The 24,139-nt window shown below is 41.9% G+C and overlaps 1 protein-coding gene across 6 annotated transcripts in view; it reads right to left on the bottom strand.

Annotated features, from left to right (window-relative positions):
- LOC128693519 (patched domain-containing protein 3-like) overlaps nucleotides 1–24,139 on the bottom strand; it is a 518,850-nt gene that overhangs the window by 345,828 nt on the left and 148,883 nt on the right. For 4 of the 6 annotated variants that reach the window (XM_070097293.1, XM_070097291.1, XM_070097290.1 and 1 more), the window contains exon 2: nucleotides 15,127–15,515. The exons of 1 other annotated variant lie outside the window; for it this stretch is intronic. In XM_070097293.1, coding sequence (XP_069953394.1) covers nucleotides 15,127–15,236 — 110 coding nt within the window. In that variant the 5' untranslated portion in view covers nucleotides 15,237–15,515. Of the gene's footprint in view, nucleotides 1–1,984; nucleotides 2,004–15,126; nucleotides 15,516–24,139 lie in introns of those variants that run through there. One more of the 6 variants, XM_070097294.1, reaches the window with a different exon arrangement.

Consider the following 24,139-nt stretch of genomic DNA (forward strand, 5'->3'; position numbering starts at 1 on the left):
TTTCTCAAACCCAACATATCTCAACATATTAGGACTGAAGAAGCCACTCGTGGCGAAACGTTTCCTCTAATAAATGCCCTGAACTGTACGTGTCTTTTTCCACATCTTGTCGGTATCACCATCCCATTTCCCCAACATATCTCGCCTCAGCTGTACTACTACGCCTACTACTACTACTACTACCTCTGCTACCACTAGTATCTCACAATTAGCCATCTGACTCATGGCATTTAAATACTTGTTACTGAACTGTCTCTGTATTAGGACTGAAGAAGGCACTTATGTTGCCACGTTTGTCTTACCTGCAACACTGGCAACTTTTTAAATTTGCACACACTTCCATCACACACCATTTACTCAAGTTAAATATAAGATTCTCTTTATTGAAGAATAAGATACATTTGCAACACTTGGGTATCTTTATTGCTGAAATGTTTCACCACCACAACAGGAAGGTGTACTGACATGATCGGTCAGTCAGCTAGTGTGGGAGGTGGTCAGTCCCTCAAGCCCTGGGTGACGGACCACCGCAAAACTACTTGTTGATGGACTTATTACATCTTCACTCTCCACTGTTTGTATGTTAATATTATGAACATCAAAATGGTATACAATACCGACAGATAGTTCCTGACTATGGAACTGAACTTCTCCAGGCTGAGGGACTGACAACCTCAAATTCTACGACTTCAAGGGTGATGGACTGATTACATCGTCTTCACATCTCTATTGTTCCTGCCTACTTTCTGTATTCGACTGAAGAAGCCTACTGTGTAAGCGAAACGTTTCGGAATAAAGTTGACTAACAGTTGCCTGTGTCTTACCTACCATGTTAATATTAGTTGAGGGACTGATTACCTCATCTTCTGTACATAGTTCTACTGTCTTCAAGTTATGTCCTGGAATTTGTATTGATAAAGCCACTGGATGGCGAAACGTCTACAATAAAGATACCCAGATGTTGCACATGTGTCTTACTCTCATCTTGTCGGTATTATATACCATTCGTACACAATATTAGTCGCCTCTGACGAAGGCTATATTATGGGGTGTTCTACTGATTGTACGGCATTGTGAGCTAGCTTAGTGTAACGCGACCTTCTCATCAACCTTGAAGAACCCCTTACACCAGGCAACTGCACGTGAATACCTTCATTTTTTTTATTCATGTGACTGATTCATCGCATAACATGGTAGAGGCTTGATCCTCCGCTCGTTGGCTCTCTAATTGGTGATCTGATCAGAGAGGCCATTGGTGCTAGCAGCACACAGACCAGCATTACCACACCAGCCAGTGGCTTCTTCGGTCCATTCTTCTTTATACTGGACTGAAGATGCCACTGGCTGGCGAAACGTTTCCTCAATAAAGATTCCCAAGTGCTGCACAAGTATCTCATTCTTCAACTTATCACTTTTCTAAACCATTACACAAGTACCACAGCTCGGTGCAATGGAGCACCGGTGTTGGTATCATGCAGCAACACTTGTGTACCCATGCAGCAACACTGGTGTACCCATGCAGCAACACTGGTGTACCAGTGTTAGCATCAACCAGTGAAGAACAATACAAGAGTGCAAGTGCCAGTCACAATAATCAATTTCAGTTGATAATTATGGGTTACAGAATAAAGTCTTCACAACAGTAGTAATCAAGTGTTTACTGGGGCAACATTTCGGAACTTTATCAAGTGAAACGTTGACGCAGTGAAAGCTGTTTCTGCAGCACGTTTTTTCCACTGGTGTCACTGCTGCCACTGCTCAACACTGCCACTGTTGTCATTCCCCAAGAGTGTCTAATACTCTTACACTGGACCATAGGAAGTTACGCACTCACCTCCGTACTCTAAATATGGACTCACCTCCGTACTCTAAATATGGACTCACCTCCGTACTCTAAATATGGACTCACCTCCGTACTCTAAATATGGACTCACCTCCGTACTCTACACATGGACTCACCTCCGTACTCTACACATGGACTCACCATCGCACTACACACGTACCTGCAGAGAGAAAAATCATTGTATTATTCATGAAAATCAAAGTCACTAAACAGTAGATGGAACAATTCACAGTAATGCACAAACTTTACAGAATAAACTGAGCGTCACATGGAACAATTCACAAAGTCTACAGAATAAACTGAGCGTCTCATGGAACAATTCACAAAGTCTACAGAATAAACTGAACGTCTCATGGAACAATTCACAAACTTTACAGAATAAACTGAGCGTCACATGGAACAATTCACAAACTTTACAGAATAAACTGAGCGTCTCATGGAACAATTCACAAAGTCTACAGAATAAACTGAGCGTCTCATGGAACAATTCACAAAGTCTACAGAATAAACTGAGCGTCTCATGGAACAATTCACAAAGTCTACAGAATAAACTGAGCGTCTCATGGAACAATTCACAAACTTTACAGAATAAACTGAGCGTCTCATGGAACAATTCACAAAGTCTACAGAATAAACTGAGCGTCTCATGGAACAATTCACAAAGTCTACAGAATAAACTGAGCGTCTCATGGAACAATTCACAAAGTCTACAGAATAAACTGAGCGTCTCATGGAACAATTCACAAAGTCTACAGAATAAACTGAGCGTCTTATGGAACAGCTCTACTGAGTCAGATGCCGTGCTCCTTCCTTAAGTGGCGGTGACCTGACTGGGTGGGTCATTGGTCTAAGCCGGGGGTTGACATGGGCCTGCCCCAGTAGACCTGCTGCAGTGTTCTTTTTCTCATATGTTCTTAATTCATAAAGTCTACTGAATAAACTGAGCGTCACAGGAAGATCAAGACCCAAGGTGCGGCACAAACTTGGACAACGTGAAACTCGACACAGAGCGAAAAGCCTTTCTTCCCGGAAAACAGCTTCAGGCCATTTCCTCGTCTTTCTACATGTTAACATGTCACTGCATTCATTTCGGTCAGACCTGGACCGGAATCAATTGGTGAGGTGACATTGCTTCAGGGCAGACCGAAACGACGTTAAGTTTTACCTCTAATTACTGAGTCAGTGACTAGGGAACATGGGTAACACCTGCGGTATCTTTCTTGAGAAATACTTCAAATGCAGTTGCCGGGTCACCATCTGGAAAAGACCCGGGCCGGGACAAGACCAGCGAACCTCTTACAGTAAATACAGAATGCAGAATTGGCTTTATCAATTTTATTGAGGATGAAACTATTTATAATGAAGCCAGAAGCAGCAGTGGTTAGATGCAGCAGTTATAGACGACATCACATGTGGGTGCGACCCACATGTAAGTCAGGCCCATTAGATGGACCATAGAATAAGCAATGGAGTTACAGAAGATATTCTCTGTACCACAACTCCACATGTGGCACAGCAACACCATGTTATCTCGGTACACACACAATATCTCCTACAGCTCCACTACTGAATCTCTGGCCTACCTTATGGGCCTGATCTGTCTATACTAGTGGGCCCCGTCCACATGTGACGATGGCTTCAACTACTGCACCTTTCCTCTGGTTCCATCATTATAACTTTGATCTAAATATAACCGAGTTATTTGTGGGTTCCTACACACATTATGGCTACTCTTACACAAGTGTTAGCAACGTAAAGAACACAGAAATGTTGCATATTTCCTCGCTCCTGGCCAGAGAAAATGGCTGAAAAATATAAGAAAGGTTAATTACCAAGGAATGAAGGCGAGTGTAATTCAAGCATTGCAACACTAGAGTCTGAGAGAACATGCATGGGTCGTGCAACACATCCACGCCCTCGGTCCCACACCCCAGGAATAACGCAGCAAAGACCACAGCCACCGTCACCGCACCTTCACACAACCCCAGGTCAACTAACACTGACCACACTAACACTGACCACACTAACACTGACCACACTAACACTGACCACACTAACACTGACCACACTAACACTGACCACAATAACAATGACCACACTAACACTGACCACACTAACACTGAGCACACTAACACTGACCACACTAACACTGACCACACTAACACTGACCACACTAACACTGACCACACTAACACTGACCACAATAACACTGACCACAATAACAATGACCACACTAACAATGACCACACTAACACTGACCACACTAACACTGACCACACTAACACTGACCACAATAACAATGACCACACTAACACTGACCACAATAACAATGACCACACTAACACTGACCACACTAACACTGACCACACTAACACTGACCACACTAACACTGACCACACTAACACTGACCACACTAACACTGACCACACTAACACTGACCACAATAACAATGACCACACTAACACTGACCACACTAACACTGACCACGCTAACACTGACCACACTAACACTGACCACACTAACACTGACCACACTAACACAGAACACACTAACACTGACCACACTAACACTGACCACACTAACACTGACCACACTAACACTGACCACACTAACACTGACCACACTAACACTGACCACACTAACACTGACCACACTAACACTGACCACACTAACACAGAACACACTAACACTGACCACACTAACACTGACCACACTAACACTGACCACACTAACACTGACCACACTAACACTGACCACACTAACACTGACCACACTAACACTGACCACACTAACACTGACCACACTAACACTGACCACACTAACACTGAACACACTAACACTGAACACACTAACACTGACCACACTAACACAGAACACACTAACACTGACCACACTAACACTGACCACACTAACACTGACCACACTAACACTGACCAAACTAACACTGACCACACTAACACTGACCACACTAACACTGAACACACTAACACTGACCACACTAACACTGAACACACTAACACTGACCACACTAACACTGACCACACTAACACTGACCACACTAACACTGACCACACTAACACAGAACACACTAACACTGACCACACTAACACTGACCACACTAACACTGACCACACTAACACTGAACACACTAACACTGACCACACTAACACTGACCACACTAACACTGACCACACTAACACTGACCACACTAACACTGACCACACTAACACTGACCACACTAACACAGAACACACTAACACAGAACACACTAACACAGAACACACTAACACTGACCACACTAACACTGACCACACTAACACAGAACACACTAACACAGAACACACTAACACAGAACACACTAACACTGACCACACTAACACTGACCACACTAACACTGACCACACTAACACTGACCACACTAACACTGACCACACTAACACTGACCACACTAACACTGACCACACTAACACAGAACACACTAACACTGACCACACTAACACTGACCACACTAACACTGACCACACTAACACTGACCACACTAACACTGACCACACTAACACTGAACACACTAACACTGAACACACTAACACTGACCACACTAACACTGACCACACTAACACTGAACACACTAACACTGACCACACTAACACTGACCACACTAACACTGACCACACTAACACTGACCACACTAACACTGAACACACTAACACTGACCACACTAACACTGACCACACTAACACTGACCACACTAACACTGACCACACTAACACTGAACACACTAACAATGACCACACTAACACTGACCACACTAACACTGACCACACTAACACTGACCACACTAACACTGACCACACTAACACTGACCACACTAACACTGACCACACTAACACTGACCACACTAACACTGACCACACTAACACTGAACACACTAACACTGACCACACTAACACTGAACACACTAACACTGAACACACTAACACTGACCACACTAACACTGACCACACTAACACTGACCACACTAACACTGACCACACTAACTCATTTACCATCAACAATAGCAACACTACTTTAAAAGAAGCATGATTTCCACAAGGATTCAACGGAGGCAAACATCGTACACATCTTCGGGACTATGTACGACAAGCACCAAGCGACCAAAAACAGCCCTCCCCCCTTCCCTTCGTACACAATTCGGCGAGTACATCTACGATTTGTCAAATGCTGCAAATTTTACAGCTCTTGGCGCAGTAAATCTTTAATATTGCTTCACATTGTAATGAAGCAACAATATAATCATATAATCTTGAGACTCGTGTTGAGAATTGACTCCTGAACTGTGATTCTCACAGTGGGTCATATGGCCCCTCAGGATGGCCAGTCCAAACTGCAGAGGGGACCACATTGAAAAGCCAGAAGTGCTATGAGGGTATCACAGGGGAAAGTAAGGGTGGCAAAAGGGTAAGAGAGGGTGCTACAGAGTTAAACGAGGGAGCCACAGAGGTAAATGAGGGAGCCACAGAGGTAAACGAGGGAGCCACAGAGGTAAATGAGGGAGCCACAGAGGTAAACGAGGGAGCCACAGAGGTGAAAGAAGCTCAGGACACCATGAGGAAAAGATAAAGGCTGGTAAACTGCTCCTGACGACACGAGTAAAATCATCACGATCGACATACCACAATCTGAAGCCATACGGGTTTGGCGCTTCACTTTATAGTAACAACATTTCCGACATGAAGGTCGTCACTTCTACAAGACCGTATATAGATGTGCTGGGTTTGACTAATACCTAGCTGTAGGCTGTGCTAGACTAATAGCTATGTTAGATAATGTTAACAGTGATAGGCTGGGTTAGGTTATGCTAAGTAGGACTAAGTCATCTTTTAACGTCGCCGAGAAGAACGTCAGGTACTGCGGCATAACCAATTTCATGGCTGAGGGACTGATTACCTCGTCTTCAGTATATCTTTCTACAGGCTTCCCATTATGTCCTTGAATTTGCACTGATAAGACCACTGGATGTGGCACGAGTGGCTCTAATACATCAACTTATCGGTATCGTATACCATTTATAATGTGTATACTGAGGGGGTGACTACCTTCAGTGTGAGATCAGAGAGAGAGAGAGAGAGAGAGAGAGAGAGAGAGAGAGAGAGAGAGAGAGAGAGAGAGAGAGAGAGAGAGAGAGAGAGAGAGAGAGAGAGAGAGAGAATGTTACTGGTCATCCGGGCTCACTGCCACAATAACACACTAAAACCGTGGATGAAAGTTAAACAAAAATCCAGGCTTAGGCGACGAGCCTCACGACGTTTCGCTCCCTCCGGGATCATGGTAAACATCGTAGATAAGTGGCGCATAGAACCGACAGGTTGATAAATTATACACTTGTGCAACACTTGAGTATCTTTACTGTGGAAACATTTCGCCAACCAGTGGCTTCCTCAGTCCAATATAGAGAAGAATGGTTGAAAATTAAAAAGACTGAGGTAATCAGTCCCCCAGTCTGGAGTCGATGTCATCAGTCCATCGATCTTGAAAAGAATGCAGCACAAGCACGGAGGAGCTCGACACACGGAATTCTACTGGCACTGGCACTGGACAAGCACCTAAAGTCAGTTCCTGATCAGCCGGGCTGTGGCTCGTACGTTGGTTTGCGTGCAGCCAGCAGCAACAGCCTGGTTGATCAGGCGCTGATCCACCAGGAGGCCTGGTCACAGACCGGGCCGCGGGGGCGTTGACCCCCGAAACTCTCTCCAGGTAAACTCCAGGTAAACAGTCATCACCTACTTCCACTTGTCCAAGGTGACACTACCTACGATTAATTCACTTTCCTTGTCTGCAGCATATAAGCCCCTTCTTCGCGTATATGCTGTATATACTAGTATTAATTTTTAAAGGAGGTGGACCGGTAAGCCAGCGGAAGGCCTCGGTTAGATGACCAAAAGCTCCAGCAGCGGGTCATTATATGACAAAGACCCGCGTCAGGAAACACTTGTCCTGTTTCCTGACAAACCTTACCTAACCTAAGTTGTATTCTTTTCAAGACTGATCCACTGATGGCATCGACTCCAAGCTCAGGGACTGATTACCTCAAAACCCTTCTGATTTTCAAGCATTCTTCTCCGTATTGGACTGAGGAATTCACTAGTTGGCGAAACGTTTCCACAATAAAGATAGCCAAATATTGCACAATGTAAGCACCCTCATGCAATGGTATTGACAACATGGCCGCCACAGAACAAATGCGGAAGACACTGAAGGGATGGTAATATTGCATAATGTCGTCAGTGCAACATGTGCGTATTTATGGCACAAACAGCCAGGTTTTTAGCATTCAAATTTGCATGCAGTAAGAAGACAATTTGGAAGAGGGGGGTGGGGGGAGTTGCAATTAAATGGCTAATGAGCTAATTACAATCACCGCAAAGAACTATCTTTAGCCTAATTACTCCAAGAAGAAAAAGTTCCAAGCGGAGGCTGTTAATACACGAGACACTGTACGATGTGGAAAAGACTCTTATGTACAGTTCAGGACATTTGTTAATGGCAACGTTTCGCCTCGAGTGGCTTCTTCAGTCCTAATACAGAGATGAAGAATTGAGACACTTATTCAACACATGGGAATCTTTATTGAAGAAACGTTTCGCCACACAGTGGCTTCATCAGTCCAATACAAAATAGAAATGGGTAAGGAGAGGAGTAGTTTGAGGTAATCAGTCCCTCAGCCTGGAGTAGATGTGGTCAGTCCATCAATCTTGAAAAGAGTACAGCATATGTTGTGCGAAGAAGTAGCTTATATACCGTAGGCAGGAGAGGTGCAGCAGTCGTAGGTGGTGTCACATTTGTCCAATGTGGAAGTAGGTCTTGTCCAAGGGTTAGATAAGAGAAGAATTGATAAATTAGACACAAGTGCAACTCTTGGGTATCTTTACTGAGGAAACGTTTCGCCACACAGTGGCTTCATCAGTCCATACAAAGGAGAATCGTGAAGAACAGGAGGACAATGAGCCACTGTGTGGAGAAACGTTTCCTCAATAAAGATACCCAAGAGTTGCACTTGTGTCTAATTTGTCAACGTGTCAGTTCTCTGAACCATTGATCTACAAGAGAAGAATTCCCTGTATTAAAATCCCAAGATGTTGCTGTGTCAGACAGGAATGTAGATGAATGGTTCAGAGAACCGACAAGTTGATAAATTAGACACATGTGCAACATTTGGGTATGTGTGATGAATGGTTTTGAAAAACCGACAAGTTGAACACTGAGACACTTATGCAACATATGGGAATCTTTATTGAGGAAACGTTTCGCCACACAGTGGCTTCATCAGTCCAATACAAAGCAGAAAGGTGTAAGGAGAGGAAGAGTTTGAGGTAATCAGTCCCTCAGCCTGGAGTCGATATGCTCAGTCCATCAATCTTGTAGAATGTACAGCATAGGGCCGTAGACGTGGCTTATATACTGTAGTCACGTCAGGCGAAGCAGGAGGAGGCCTCCTGCTTCGCCTCATGCGGAAGATGCCTAGAGTAATTAATATTTTTGAATGCGACGATAAGTCCATACCATCAGATTACCTTCCAAGAACCTGCCCTCACCAGCTATGCAAACTATTAGAAACAATTCGCCAATAACCAGAAATTAGGAGAGGAACCTTATGACGACACTTCGGTCCGTCCTGGACCTTTGTATAGTTACAACTAGGGCGACAAAATTAGAGAACGCCAAAAGATTACGGTAGTGGGTAGGAGGGAACAAAGGCAGTGACTCTTATTCTTTACCAGAATCAATAATTGCCTACCGCAGCGCTCCTCCATTCATATGTCTCCAGTGTTGCTTCTTGCAGTAAGAACAGTATGAGTTGTCAGGAAGGACACTCTGGAAGTTGTGATGCACACAGCGGCTGTGGGAATGGAAACGGGTAAGTGCTGGGAAGGCTTGGTATCCTAGTTCAGATGATCTGGGCCGCTCATTTCGATTCTCATGACCCGTTTATCCGAAGATTCTCTCAAGAGAGAAAGTCGCACTGCCGACATTAATCGAAGAAGACAGGGACGCAGCATCTGATACTGAATCACGAAATTGTAATAACACGAATGCAAACAAACCACAGGAGATTCATCTGTAAAAACTTGCACTTGTGGTCACAATAGTGCCTATGATAAGCTTACTATGGTGTATAAATATACCTAGTTCGATGAATGTTATTGTAGCCAGCTGGCCCAGTGGCTAACGTGCCGGAAGGGGCTTTACGACTCGCTAGCCGCGAGTTCAAATCCTCCCCGTCCCGTGTTTTCTGATACTGAGGCTAAGTTTCACTCTGTAAAGCTATAACTAATCGATACTAACTTGAATTTAATGTCATCTATGTACAAAATTTATACCTATATACTTTTAAAGCTTGGCTGAGATGCTCTTCATAACCACAGGCTTTCTGCATACATACAAGTGTCATCCATATCTGTATAAACACTGCATCGTGTGGAAATAACGTTGACTTCCTATGATAAAGCTCTACACAGAGCGAGACGCTGGAAGAGGTTGATAAGTGATAATCCCCCAGCTAAGGGACGGATCACTTCTATTACCTAGCCATTTCTTCCACCGTCTCCTGTATTTATTTTCGCCACTGACTGGCAAAACGTCTCCACAAATACAGTTACCAAGATACTGTATATGTCTCGCTAAAACACTTAGCAGCGAGACACATATGTTAATCTCATAGAATTTTATATATAACACTAAACTTTTTTTCCAATAATATTTTCAGACTGATCAGGCGAAGTAACGTCAACACATCTTAACACAAGGTCTCCCACAAGTCTGCTACCATTATGGAAGAGGAGAAACACATATTAATGAAGACTTACTTACAGAACATATTAATGACGACTTATTTACAGAACGTGTTTACTGTCCTCGATTATTAGTGACAGTGCTAGGCTACAGGTTTGTTCCCTCCCCCTCTGCCTCCCTCTCCCTCTCCTTGTTAGCTTCCCTTCCGTGTCGTTCTCGTAACTCTTCTCACCCTTCAATAACACTTTTTTTCCAACCATAATTAGTTTTTCGCAACTACTAGGGACTCTGCAGCGGGCACACCCAACATGGCCACCAATGTCCACACACCAGCGTGGCCACAACTGTCAGTTCCTAGCCACGGTGACCTGATCATATTTACATACAAGGAGGTACCACCTCTACAAATGGACTGTGGACCCTCATCCTCAGAGAAGACAATAAAAGTACCTCAGGGAAAACTCAAGGTTCTCCCCGGAGCTGTTTGAATATTTTCTTCTACCCCCACCCCATATTTTATATCAATTATATATATATATATATATATATATATATATATATATATATATATATATATATATATATATATATATATATATATATATGTTTGAAGACAATGAGATAGTATTTCGTAGGGTATGTACACAATTAGGTCAGTAATCGACTACAAGATCAAACTATTTTTAAGGATTCAGTTATCTTTAATGTCAGTGCTGAGGTGACTGTCTACCTTAAGAAGCCTGAGGCGGTCGACTGACCTTAATTAAATCCACTCAGGTGGGAGATCCTGATCGAATCTAAAGCGGAAACTGTGCTGATGGACCTGACTGTTTACACTCAGAGCTGATAATAAACCGACAAGTTGGTTAAGAAAAACACACAAGCAAACACTAGGTCCTGGGACCTTGATCACCTTGATTAAGGTTTCAGGATCGAAACGTTTTCTAATAAACGTGTACTAGCGTTTTCTTACAAAAAAAGCCCGATATACAGGGCAAACAGGACATGACTACGCTACTCTAGGCTATGAACTAATGTTAGTTTAACATGAAACTATGTGCGGGGTATCAAGACGTTTAATGAGGGTATGTTTTGCCCACCAGGACCTTCTTCAGTCCAGTGTCTGGAAGAAACATATGTATTCGGGTATTAAGACTTACTGAGGATACGTTACGCTCACCATGGAGTTTTTCAGTGTAAGACACTATGTGGGTTATAAGACATTTACTGAGGACACATTTCGCCCAACAGGGCCTTCTCCGGTCGAAAGGTGAACAAAACAGGTCTTTGTTTTATACTTGTCGGTATTATTTACCCAAGTTTAACTTCCCGCTATAAGGCCAAGAGTACTATTGAAACTCAAAATATATACCCTCTGGTGTATGTCTCCCCGATAGGTTTTGAACCCCATTAACTAAGGAGGCAGAAAATATAGGAAATTCCTAATCAGCCGGTCTGCTGTGCTTGTAGTAAACACACCAACAACCCAAGACCAGATCAACAACAACTAGGGGGCCTGGTCTGAGACCAGATCAACAACCAGGAGGGCTGGTATGAAACCAGATCAACAACCAGGAGGCCTGGTATGAGACCAGATCATCAACAACCAGGAGGCCTGGTATGAGACCAGATCATCAACAACCAGGAGGCCTGGTCTGAGACCAGATCAACAACAACCAGGAGGCCTGGTACGAGACCAGATCATCAACAACCAGCAGGCTTGATATGAAACCAGATCATTAACAACCAGGAGGCCTGGTATGAGACCAAATCATCAACCTACAGGAGGCCTGGTCTGAGGCCAGATCATCAACAACCAGGAGGCCTGGTATGAGACCAGATCATCAACAACCAGGAGGCCTGATCTGAGACCAGATCAACAACAACCAGGAGGCCTGATCTGAGACCAGATCATCAACAACCAGGAGGCCTGGTATGAGATCAGATCATCAACAACCAGGAGGCCTGGTATGAGATCAGATCATCAACAACCAGGAGGCCTGGTATGAGATCAGATCATCAACAACCAGGAGGCCTGGTCTGAGACCAGATCAACAACCAGGAGGCCTGGTCTGAGACCAGATCATCAACAACCAGGCCTGGTATGAGACTAGATCATCAACAAACAGGAGGCCTGGTCTGAGACCAGATCATCAACAACCAGGAAGCCTGGTATGAGACCAGATCATCATCAACCAGGCCTGGTATGAGACTAGATCATCAACAACCAGGAGGCCTGGTCTGAGACCAGATCATCAACAACCAGGAAGCCTGGTATGAGACCAGATCATCAACAACCAGGAGGCCTGGTATGAGACCAGATCATCAACCAGGAGGCCTGGTATGAGACCAGATCATCAACAACCAGGAGGCCTGGTCTGAGACCAGATCATCAACAACCAGGAGGCCTGGTCTGAGACCAGATCATCAACAACAAGGAGACCTGGTATGAGACCAGATCAACAACCAGGAGGCCTGGTATGAGACCAGATCATCAACAACCAGGAGGGCTGGTATGAGACCAGATCATCAATACTAAGGAGGCCTGGTATGAGACCAGATCATCAACCAAGAGGCCTGGTATGAGACCAGATCAACCAAGAGGGCTGGTATGAGACCAGATCATCAACCAAGAGGCCTGGTATGAGACCAGATCATCAACCAAGAGGCCTGGTATGAGACCAGATCATCAACTAAGAGGCCTGGTATGAGACCAGATCATCAACAACTAGGAGGCCTGATCTGAGACCAGATCAACAACAACCAGGAGGCCTGATCTGAGACCAAATCATCAACAACCAGGAGGCCTGGTATGAGATCAGATCATCAATAACCAGGAGGGCTGGTATGAGACCAGATCATCAACAACCAGAAGGCCTGGTATGAGACCAGATCATCAACAACCAGGAGGCCTGGTCTGAGACCAGATCATCAACAACCAGGAAGCCTGGTATGAGACCAGATCATCAATACCCAGGAGGCCTGGTATGAGACCAGATCATCAACCAGGAGGCCTGGTATGAGACCAGATCATCAACAACCAGGAGGCCTGGTCTGAGACCAGATCATCAACAACCAGGCCTGGTATGAGACTAGATCATCAACAAACAGGAGGCCTGGTCTGAGACCAGATCATCAACAACCAGGAAGCCTGGTATGAGACCAGATCATCAATACCCAGGAGGCTTGGTATGAGACCAGATCATCAATACCCAGGAGGCTTGGTATGAGACCAGATCATCAACCAAGAGGCCTGGTATGAGACCAGATCATCAACCAAGAGGACTGGTATGAGACCAGATCATCAACCAAGAGGCCTGGTATGAGACCAGATCATCAACCAAGAGGCCTGGTATGAGACCAGATCATCAACCAAGAGGCCTGGTATGAAACCAGATCATCAACCAAGAGGCCTGGTATGAGACCAGATCATCAACCAAGAGGCCTGGTATGAGACCAGATCATCAACCAAGAGGACTGGTATGAGACCAGATCATCAACCAAGAGGCCTGGTATGAGACCAGATCATCAACCAAGAGGCCTGGTATGAGACCAGATCATCAACCAAGAGGCCTGGTATGAGACCAGATCATCAACCAAGAGGCCTGGTATGAGACCAGATCAACATGTATACAGCAGGTCAACGGTTGCTGGGAGATGAACTGTTATTAGCAGCAGTGTACACTGCAACACAATACCGAATGCCAGACACCTGATTATAAAAAGGCGAGTAGAGCACGCCAAGGTTCTTTCCTTGTTCTTTATATTAATATAATATAATTATATAATTATATATATATATATATATATATATATATATATATATATATATATATATATATATATATATATATATATATATACATAATCAGTATGGGATGTAACATATCCATGATAGGGAGTAACGTACCTATGATAGGGAGTAACTTACCCATGATAGGGAGTAACTTACCCATGAGAGGGAGTAACTTACCCATGAGAGGGAGTAACTTACCCATGAGAGGGAGTAACTTACCCATGAGAGGGAGTAACTTACCCATGAGAGGGAGTAACTTACCCATGAGAGGGAGTAACTTACCCATGAGAGGGAGTAACTTACCCATGAGAGGGAGTAACTTACCCATGATAGGGGGTAGCTTACCCAGAGGGAGTAACTTACCCACGAAAGGGAGTAATTTACCCATGAGATTGAGTAACTTACCCATTCTAGGGAGTAACATCCATGAGAGGGAGTAACTTACCCATGAGAGAGAGTAACTTACCCATGCTAGGGAGCAACTTATCCATGAGAGGGAGTAACTTACCCATGAGAGAGAGTAACTTACCCATGCTAGGGAGCAACTTATCCATGAGAGGGAGTAACTTACCCATGATAGAGAGTAACTTACCCATGCTAGGGAGCAATTTATCCATGAGAGGGAGTAACTTACCCATGAGAGAGAGTAACTTACCCATGCTAGGGAGCAACTTATCCATGAGAGGGAGTAACTTACCCATTGGAGACGGGAGTCTGGATGAAGGTGCGAGGGTGGGGTGTAGGCTGCTCCGGGTCATCATGCTGCTGAAGAACATTACCAGGCAGAGTTGTCGAGTCCCGCCTCATGTCTGCGCCTATCTGCTGACTGCCTCCTTTATCTGCTGTCTCTTCTACTTGATCCTTCAGCAGTCTGCTGTCATGGGTTACTCCTCGACCTTGAGTGACACTCTACAACGTAGAACTCCACAGTCTTTTCAACACTTATAATCACAAATCTTTAGGCCTTAAAGAACAATCACTCGGCTCTAACACAGTGGTAGCTACGGTATATGAAAACAGTTTACGTTTAAAAGTTCAAAATATCACACGTTTACTTTCAAACGTACCAAAATTTTCTAAGTTTACCTGTAAACATTCCAAAATTATACGTTTATCTTTAACGTTTTAAGAATTTCACAAGTGTACCGTTAATTATTTAATATCAAATGTTTACCTTAAAATGTTGAAAAAATATTACAAGTTTATCCTCAAACGTTGCAAAACATCACAAGTTTACCCTCAAACGTTACAAAACATCACAAGTTTGCCCTCAAAACGTTACAAAACATCACAAGTTTACCCTCAAACGTTGCAAAACATCACAAGTTTACCCTCAAACGTTACAAAACATCACAAGTTTACCCTCAAACGTTGCAAAACATCACAAGTTTACCCTCAAACGTTACAAAACATCACAAGTTTACCCTCAAACGTTACAAAACATCACAAGTTTACCCTCAAACGTTACAAAACATCACAAGTTTACCCTCAAACGTTGCAAAACATCACAAGTTTACCCTCAAACGTTACAAAACATCACAAGTTTACCCTCAAAACGTTACAAAACATCACAAGTTTACCCTCAAACGTTGCAAAACATCACAAGTTTACCCTCAAACGTTGCAAAACATCACAAGTTTACCCTCAAACGTTGCAAAACATCACAAGTTTACCCTCAAACGTTGCAGGAGCTACAAATTACTTTGACATCACAAAGATAATGCACCAAAAATTACCTTCTGTAATTTATCATTCAGTTACATTAATTTTTGTCTTCGTCTTATCTTGGAAAAAACATAACTAAATGTTTATCTTGTAACTTTGCGAAAAAAAAAAATCTTGATTTGCAAATATGAATTAAAATTTTTTCTTCATTAAAAAATAGAAGAAAATCTTTTTACTTAAGGAAAAAAATTTGCTTTGTAAACAAGAAAAAATATTTGCCTTTGTAAATAAACAAGAAAAACATTTTACTTCGTTTTTCTCTTGTTTATTCACAAATGAAATGTTATCTTGTTTATTTACATTTTATTTGTAAATAAATAAGAAAAACAAGACTGTAAATAAACAAGAGAAAAACATTTTACTTTGTACATAAGCAAGATAAAAGCACCTTGCTTTTTAAATAAACAAGAGAATAACCCTTAGTAGATCTGATTTTTTAATCTTCATTTAACGATATATAACCACTAGTTAAAACACTGTATAACCACTAGTTAAAACACTGTATAACCACTAGTTAAAACACTGTGTAGCCACTATCTAAAACACTGTATAACCACTAGTTAAAACACTATATATAACCACTAGTTAAAACACTATATATAACCACTAGTTAAAAAACTATATATAACCACTAGTTAAAACACTATATAGCCACTAATTAAAACACTATATATAACCACTAATTAAAGCCTTATATAACCACTAGTTAAAACACTATATATAACCAATAGTTAAAACATTATATAAAACCACTAGTTAAAACACTGATTAACCACTAGTTAAAACACTATATAACCACTAGTTGGAAACACCTTAAATATGAACGAGGTTCAGCAACTTTCTATTATGATCTCGTATAACCAAGCTGATATTTGTAACATGATTTCAGATGATCACTTCTAAGTTGTCAGGTGAACACCTGTTCGGATATTTTAATGTATCTTATCTTACTGAGAGGTCCTGAAATGTGGACCTGTTGATTAATGGAAAAAAAACTGCCTTTGGATACCATCATAATAATACGGTAGAGACTTTTAAAGTCTTCTGGCTACAATTTATAACACACTACCACATGTGATGAATGGTTTGAAAAACCGACAAGTTGAAGATTGAGTCACTTATGCAGCATATGGGAATCTTTATTCAGGAAACGTTTCGCCACACAGTGGCTTCATCAGTCTAATACAAAGAGGAAGGCGTAAGGAGAGGAAGAATATGAGGTTATCAGTCCCTCAACCTGGAGTCGATGTGTTCAGTCCATCAATCTACAAGATTGATGGACTGAACACATCGACTCCAGGCTGAGGGACTGATTACCTCATACTCCTCCTCTCCTTACGCCTTCCTCTTTGTATTGGACTGATGAAGCCACTGTGTGGCGAAACGTTTCCTGAATAAAGATTCCCATATGCTGCATAAGTGTCTCAATCTTCACACTACCACATGGCTACAGCTCACTCCAACGCCACTGCGACTCACTCCACGCATCTACTACACCCACACCTCTACGACTCGCTCCCACACCTCTAAAACTTATTCCCACATCCCTAAAACTCACTCCCACATCTATATAACTCATTCCTATGTCTCGACAACTCCAACACCCAAGAGCTCATTCCTAAATCCCTAAAACTCTCCCCAACTCACCTAAAACCTAATTTCCACATCCCTATAACTTATTTCAACAGGGCCACAACTTATTTCAACACCTCTTCAACTTATTTTAACACTACAGCTTATTTCAGCACCACCACAACTCATTTCAATACAAGTCACTCGCAACACAACCGGACAGAAGCAATGGTTACTGTTATTTTAAATTTGGGAGCCTTTAGCCTTCTGGTTACGTTGAGATGAGTGCGCATCAAGCCTCATGTTGGACATAAATCCGTTCTTGTTACTTTTGACCAATTTCGTTATATAAACAATTAACCGCCTTTCAACAGCCTGGCTGATCAGACCCTGATCCACTACGAGGCCTGGTCTCAGACCGGGCCGCTGATCACATACTGGCTTGCAAGAGTTCGTCAGTGCACTACCTTCAGCTTCCCTCTGTCCCGCATACTCCTCGTTTACCTTCAAGACTACGAGGCTGCCCACATCCAGAGGTACGAGAACTTCTAAAATAGGATGTTAAGCCTCCAAAATCGTTATTAAATTAGAGAAAAAATGAACCATAACCTACCCTTACATCCCACACCTTCAGTACCAATAACTTCACGAACATGGTGACTTCTAACCAGAAAACGGATGCATATATAGCAGTTTTAACTAGCACGATGGAAAACTTAGACGTTTCAGCCAGTTTTTAGACGCTCTTCGGAATTTCTTCTAATCATGGGGCTGAAGGAGGCTTGAGCAAAAACAGTTCGTCATGCTTAGATGTGCATATCACTTCAGGATTATGTTCATACAGGTGCTCGGTTTACAGTGGCACCACTGCTTATCCTGATACTGTGTTTCACTGCGGCTGTGAATGTGAAACTTGTGAAAAAAAACTGATTTAGAACCGATAGATACGTTAAAAAAAAGCGAGTGTAAGTAAAAACAAATCAGAAAAAGTCCCTCTGCTGATGGTAGCCCTTTGCTTGTAGTAAGTAGCCTTTATACTTACGGTAGTACCCTCTGTTTATAGACGCTCAACCGTTTCTGTCCATACCACAAAAACGTAAGATCGTAATCATCCTGTACTTATCACATCAGAGTACTTTATTGACGGTGGTGGCGACAAGGGAGGGACATGAGGGGGAGGAGGCTTCAGCTCCCAAAAATTCCCTTAGCTCTTTAAAGCTACGTAAATGAAAAACGGTAAATATAATAACGATGCTTCAAAACAGGTCTCCTAGCCCCTCATTAAACCAGAGACCCCGCTAAGTCCCTTCCCCCTCCAATATAGAAATCGTGGTTCTTGAAAACATATATTCATAAAGAAAATGACGGTACACTAGTGTACCGTCCTTTTCTTTATTTTTCGGACTTGGCTCAGTCCGAAAATTAAGGACATGCCTATTGAATTCCAGATACAGGGGTATAAATTGTTCCACACTGATAGTCTATAGGAAAGGAGGTGAAGTTGATATGTATGTTTGGGGAAAATCTGAGACCGAAACGTGGTTATAAGTTTCTTTTTCCTATGTGCGGGTTATTTGTGTTGCATCAGAAGCTTTATGAAGATGGGTCAATCAGGGAATTTCTTAGATTGCAGTTTCTCGAAGGACACGAAAACCAATGTTAGATGTGATGTACAAACCTCCAAATCTAGAGTGACCATCGTAAACTTCTTTGGGACAAAATCGCTAAGACATCTAGAAAGGAAAATCGATGGGAGGACTTTGACAAGAAATACAGAGTTTAGCGACTTTCTTGATATGGCCTAGGACCGATTTATAAAACAATATGTTAGAAGCAACTAGAGTAATAACATCCTGGACTTGGTTCTGGCAAAACACTGATTCTCTGATAGACAATCTTAAGAATTTATGAAGAATTTGGAGAAAGTGATTACCCTAGTAGTGTAGAGGGTTAACCTGACTGGAGACTATCGTGAGGGAGGCAGGTGGTGATCCTGATGACGGCCAATATATATCATTTTCTAAAACATTACTCAAGGTGATTGAGCTGCATATATTTCTAATAGAAATTTTGAGCATACATGGCCACAAATAAACAATGGACAGAAGTTAAAAAAAAATATAAGAAAAGTTAAAAGATAATATGAAATTTCAGAACTAAAGATCAATCTAGATTTTTTTCAGAAATAAGATTAGGGAAAGGATAGGCCCATTAAAATGTGACTCAGGACAGCTTACTGTTAGTGGCAAAGAAATGTGCAAGTTTATTCAGGTATACACAAATACAGTTACATAGATTATCATACATAGCAACATATGTGTAGAGAACCTAGGATAACCCAAAAAAGTCAGAGTGACTTATTTCCACTGGGGTCCTTTATTTCCATTAGGGTCCATTTTCAACACTATTTTGGTTGTTTTTACACAAGAAGATATATATGAAATACCAGAAATCAATAATTATACTGGGCAAGACGAAAATAAATAATGCATTATCATGGTCCTCTAACTATTCGCTGGGCCCTGATGAGTTGTTTTCAAGAGTTCTTAGGGAATGTAAGAACCTAGTCTCTTTAACATATAACTACAAAAAGCATCGTACCGAATTAATGGAAATAGCAAATGCTATACCCATTTACAAAGTGGGAGATATATCCTTAACTTCAAATTATAGACCAGCCAGCTGAGCCTTAATTGTAGGAAAGTTGACAGAATCAGTAACTGTTGATGCAGCACTGAGACGTAGGATTATACAGGGCCTGTGGGGTGGAAGGTATTCAGGCTTAATTCAGGGAACTGGAACACAGATCCAATTCCCAAGATCAAGAGCCCCTCACCAGCGTCAAGGAACCTCCCTTGAGGGCAGACAAGGGAATAGCAACATATTTGCCGAATACACTCAAATTAGCTGTCAAATCATTTATGATGACACTAGAATGATACAGGATGACCTGGATAAGTTGATGTGATCGGATAAGTGGCAGATGCACTTCAATGCAGACCAGGAAAGGAAAATAACTATGTCACGTATGAAGTAAATAATGTAGATCTTAATCAAAAGTGAATGAAAAAAAAAATAGTTCTGGTTATCAGTGGTGACGTGTACTTAGTCAGTGGTGACGTGTACTTAGCTCAGTGGTGACGTGTACTTAGCTCTGTGAAGACCTGTTTGCGCGCTCTCTACGAATTGAAGCAAGATGCCCTCCATCGAGCAACTTTACCAACAGCTTAAGGAAGAATTGAGGATGGCGAAGATGGAGATTCGGCGACTGACCGAGGAAAACAAGAAGATTCGTAGTAGTCCTCCTGTTTTGAGTCCTCAGGTCAAGAAAGGAAACTGGTCAGTGGCTGGACAGCAGGGAATGAAGTTGACGATCAAGAAGACGAATGGAAAGGTAGAAACGATGAAGAAAGAGACTGCTGTGGAAACTGTTGTGGAAACATCTACCCTACCTGAGAACTCTAAACTGCAGACACATTCATCACCTTCAAAACTACCATTAGAAAACATCTTATCTCCCTGATACACCCCATCAACTAACTACACAAATACCACCTGGTGGTTCACACTTACACTCACTCACCCATTTGACCATAAACAGAAATATTAATCTCAATCTTAAAATAATGAATCCTATGATATTCCAATACTGAAACTATGTACTGTGCCAAAACAAAAGCATTCACATTGCTAAACTCACAATAATACCAACTTACCTCATAATTTGTAATATTTTAAAATAAAGAATTAAACTAAGTCTGCCCGAAATGCCTAGCCATGCTAGGCATTCTAGTGGTACACTCTGTAATTATTATTTAACTACATGTAAACCACACAACAACCAAATTCTGTAAATTCAACATTGTAATCTTTATAGAGAATAAACTTTGAACTGAATTGAATTGAATACATTCTCAGTGCTACCCGACGAATGTGAGTCAACTACTGGGAACGTCATGACGAATGACACCAAGGAAGAATGTTGTTGTTGTTGGGGACAGCCAAGTTAGGTATATGGATAGGGCGTTCTGCTTGAAGGACAGGAGTAGGAGACAGAGTTTGCTTTCCTGGGGCTGGGATGGAGGATATTGTTAGCCGTCTGGATGACATCATGAGAGGTAATGGGAGCAATCCCATTATCTGTCTCAGTGCTGGAGGCAACGATGTTGGCAGACGTAGGAGTGAAGACCTGATTAGCAGGTATAGGTCAGCAATAGAAATAATTAGGAGGAAGGGTGGGAACCCTGTCATATGTGGTATTTTGCCAAGGAGAGTAGTTGGAAATGAATGGTTGTCTAGGGCAATTGGTGTCAATTGCTGGCTGGACAAATACTGTAAGGAAAATGCGGTAACATTCATTGACAACTGGGACCTCTTCTAATGCAGAAATGACATGTATGCCAGGGATGGGGTTCACTTATCTAGGTCTGGGGTGGGAGCACTGGCAACTGCAGTGGAGGGAGCTGTTAGGACTTTAAACTAGGAATAGTTAGTGGTATGGGTTTTGGCAGGAAAACAGTGAAGTCCTAGTGTAGTAATATTATGAGTTCTAGGGGAACTAGTAATAAGCAGAACGAGGTAGATATTGAAAAGCCAGTGACATTGGGTGATAAGGACAGCAATAGGTTTAGTAGAAAAACAGAAATGAGCAGGAAGGGTTAAGAGAAAGGAGATTCTTTCAATGTTTATTATGCTAATAGCCGTAGTGCTAGGAATAAGATGGACGAGTTGAGATTAGTTGCTAGTGCAGGTAACATTGATGTATTTGCCTTAACCGAGACGTGGTTTAATTCTAAAAGTCGAGACATGCCTGCGGAATGTCACATTCAGGGTTTTAAATTGTTCCAAGTAGATAGAAGTATCGGGAAGGGGGTGGGGTGGCATTGTATGTCCGAGATCGCTTGAACTGTTGCATAAAAACGGGTATTAAGTCTGAAGTAACACATACAGAGTCTGTTTGGATAGAATTTTCAGAGGGGCATGAAAAACTGATTTTAGGAGTGATGTACCGTCCCCCCAAACTTAGATAGGGACCAAGGGGGACTACTATGGGAGGAAATTGTTAGGGCCACAAGGCACGATAATGTAGTAATTCTAGGAGACTAACTTTAGTCATATTGATTGGAATTTCTTGATTGGGAATTTAGAATCATACGACTTCTTAGAAGTAGTTCAGGATTGTTTTCTGAAGCAGTGACAGAACCTACAAGGGGAAATAACCTGCTTGACTTAGTTCTGGCAAACAATGAATCCCTTGTTAATAATTTAGAAATTTCAGAGGAACTTGGTGCTAGCGACCACAAATCAATTACATTTAGCATTGAATGGAAAGTAGCGATAACTCAGTAACAGTCCCAGATTTTCGCTTAGCAGATTACGATGGGCTTAGAGAACACTTATCATCTGTTGACTGGGGTAACGAAGTGAGCTATCAATATGACAGTTTTCTGAACACTATACATGCTGCTCAAAGAACGTTTATCCCATATAAAGAAATTAGATCAAATAGAAATGACCCAAAATGGATGAATAGGCTCAAATATCTACTAGGGCATAAGAAAGGAATTTATAGGCGTATCAAAAGAGGTGAGGGTCATCTTATGAATCAGTATATTGACATTAAGAGGGACATTAAAAAGGGGATAAGAAAAGCTAAAAGGGACTATGAAATTAAAGTTGCTAGAGATTCTAAAACTAACCCAAAAAGTTTTTTCCAGGTCTATAGAACAAAAGTTAGAGATAAGATAGGCCCCCTTAAAAATAACTATGGGCACCTTACTGACAAAGAGAATGAAATGTGCTCGATTTTTAATTATTTTCTCTCGGTTTTTACACAGGAAGACCCTAACAATATTCCAGTAATTAATTTTTATAGTGGGCTAGAAGAAGATAAATTATGTAACATCACAGTCACTAGTGAAATGGTTGTGAAGCAGATAGACAGACTGAAGCAAAATAAGTCGCCGGGTCCTGATGAGGTTTTTTCAAGGGTTTTTAAGGAATGCAAAATGGAACTCTGTGAACCATTAACTAATATTTTTAATTTATCTCTTCAAACAGGTGTAGTGTCTGATATGTGGAAGATGGCTAATGTAATTCCTATTTTTAAAACAGGGGACAAGTCGTTACCGTCAAATTACCGCCCAATAAGCCTGACCTCAATTGTAGGCAAATTACTAGAGTCAATTATAGCTGAGATTATAAGAAGCCATCTCGATAAGCATAGTTTGATTAATGATACTCAGCATGGATTCACAAGAGGCCGGTCTTGTCTAACTAATTTATTAACTTTCTTCAGTAAAGCTTTTGAGGCTGTTGACCACGATAAAGAATTTGATATTATTTACTTAGATTTTAGTAAGGCTTTTGATAGAGTTCCGCACCATAGACTGTTAAAGAAAGTGGCAGCTCAT

Source organism: Cherax quadricarinatus, chromosome 57 (assembly GCF_038502225.1).
Source record: "Cherax quadricarinatus isolate ZL_2023a chromosome 57, ASM3850222v1, whole genome shotgun sequence".
NCBI classification, from domain to species: Eukaryota; Metazoa; Arthropoda; class Malacostraca; order Decapoda; family Parastacidae; genus Cherax; species Cherax quadricarinatus.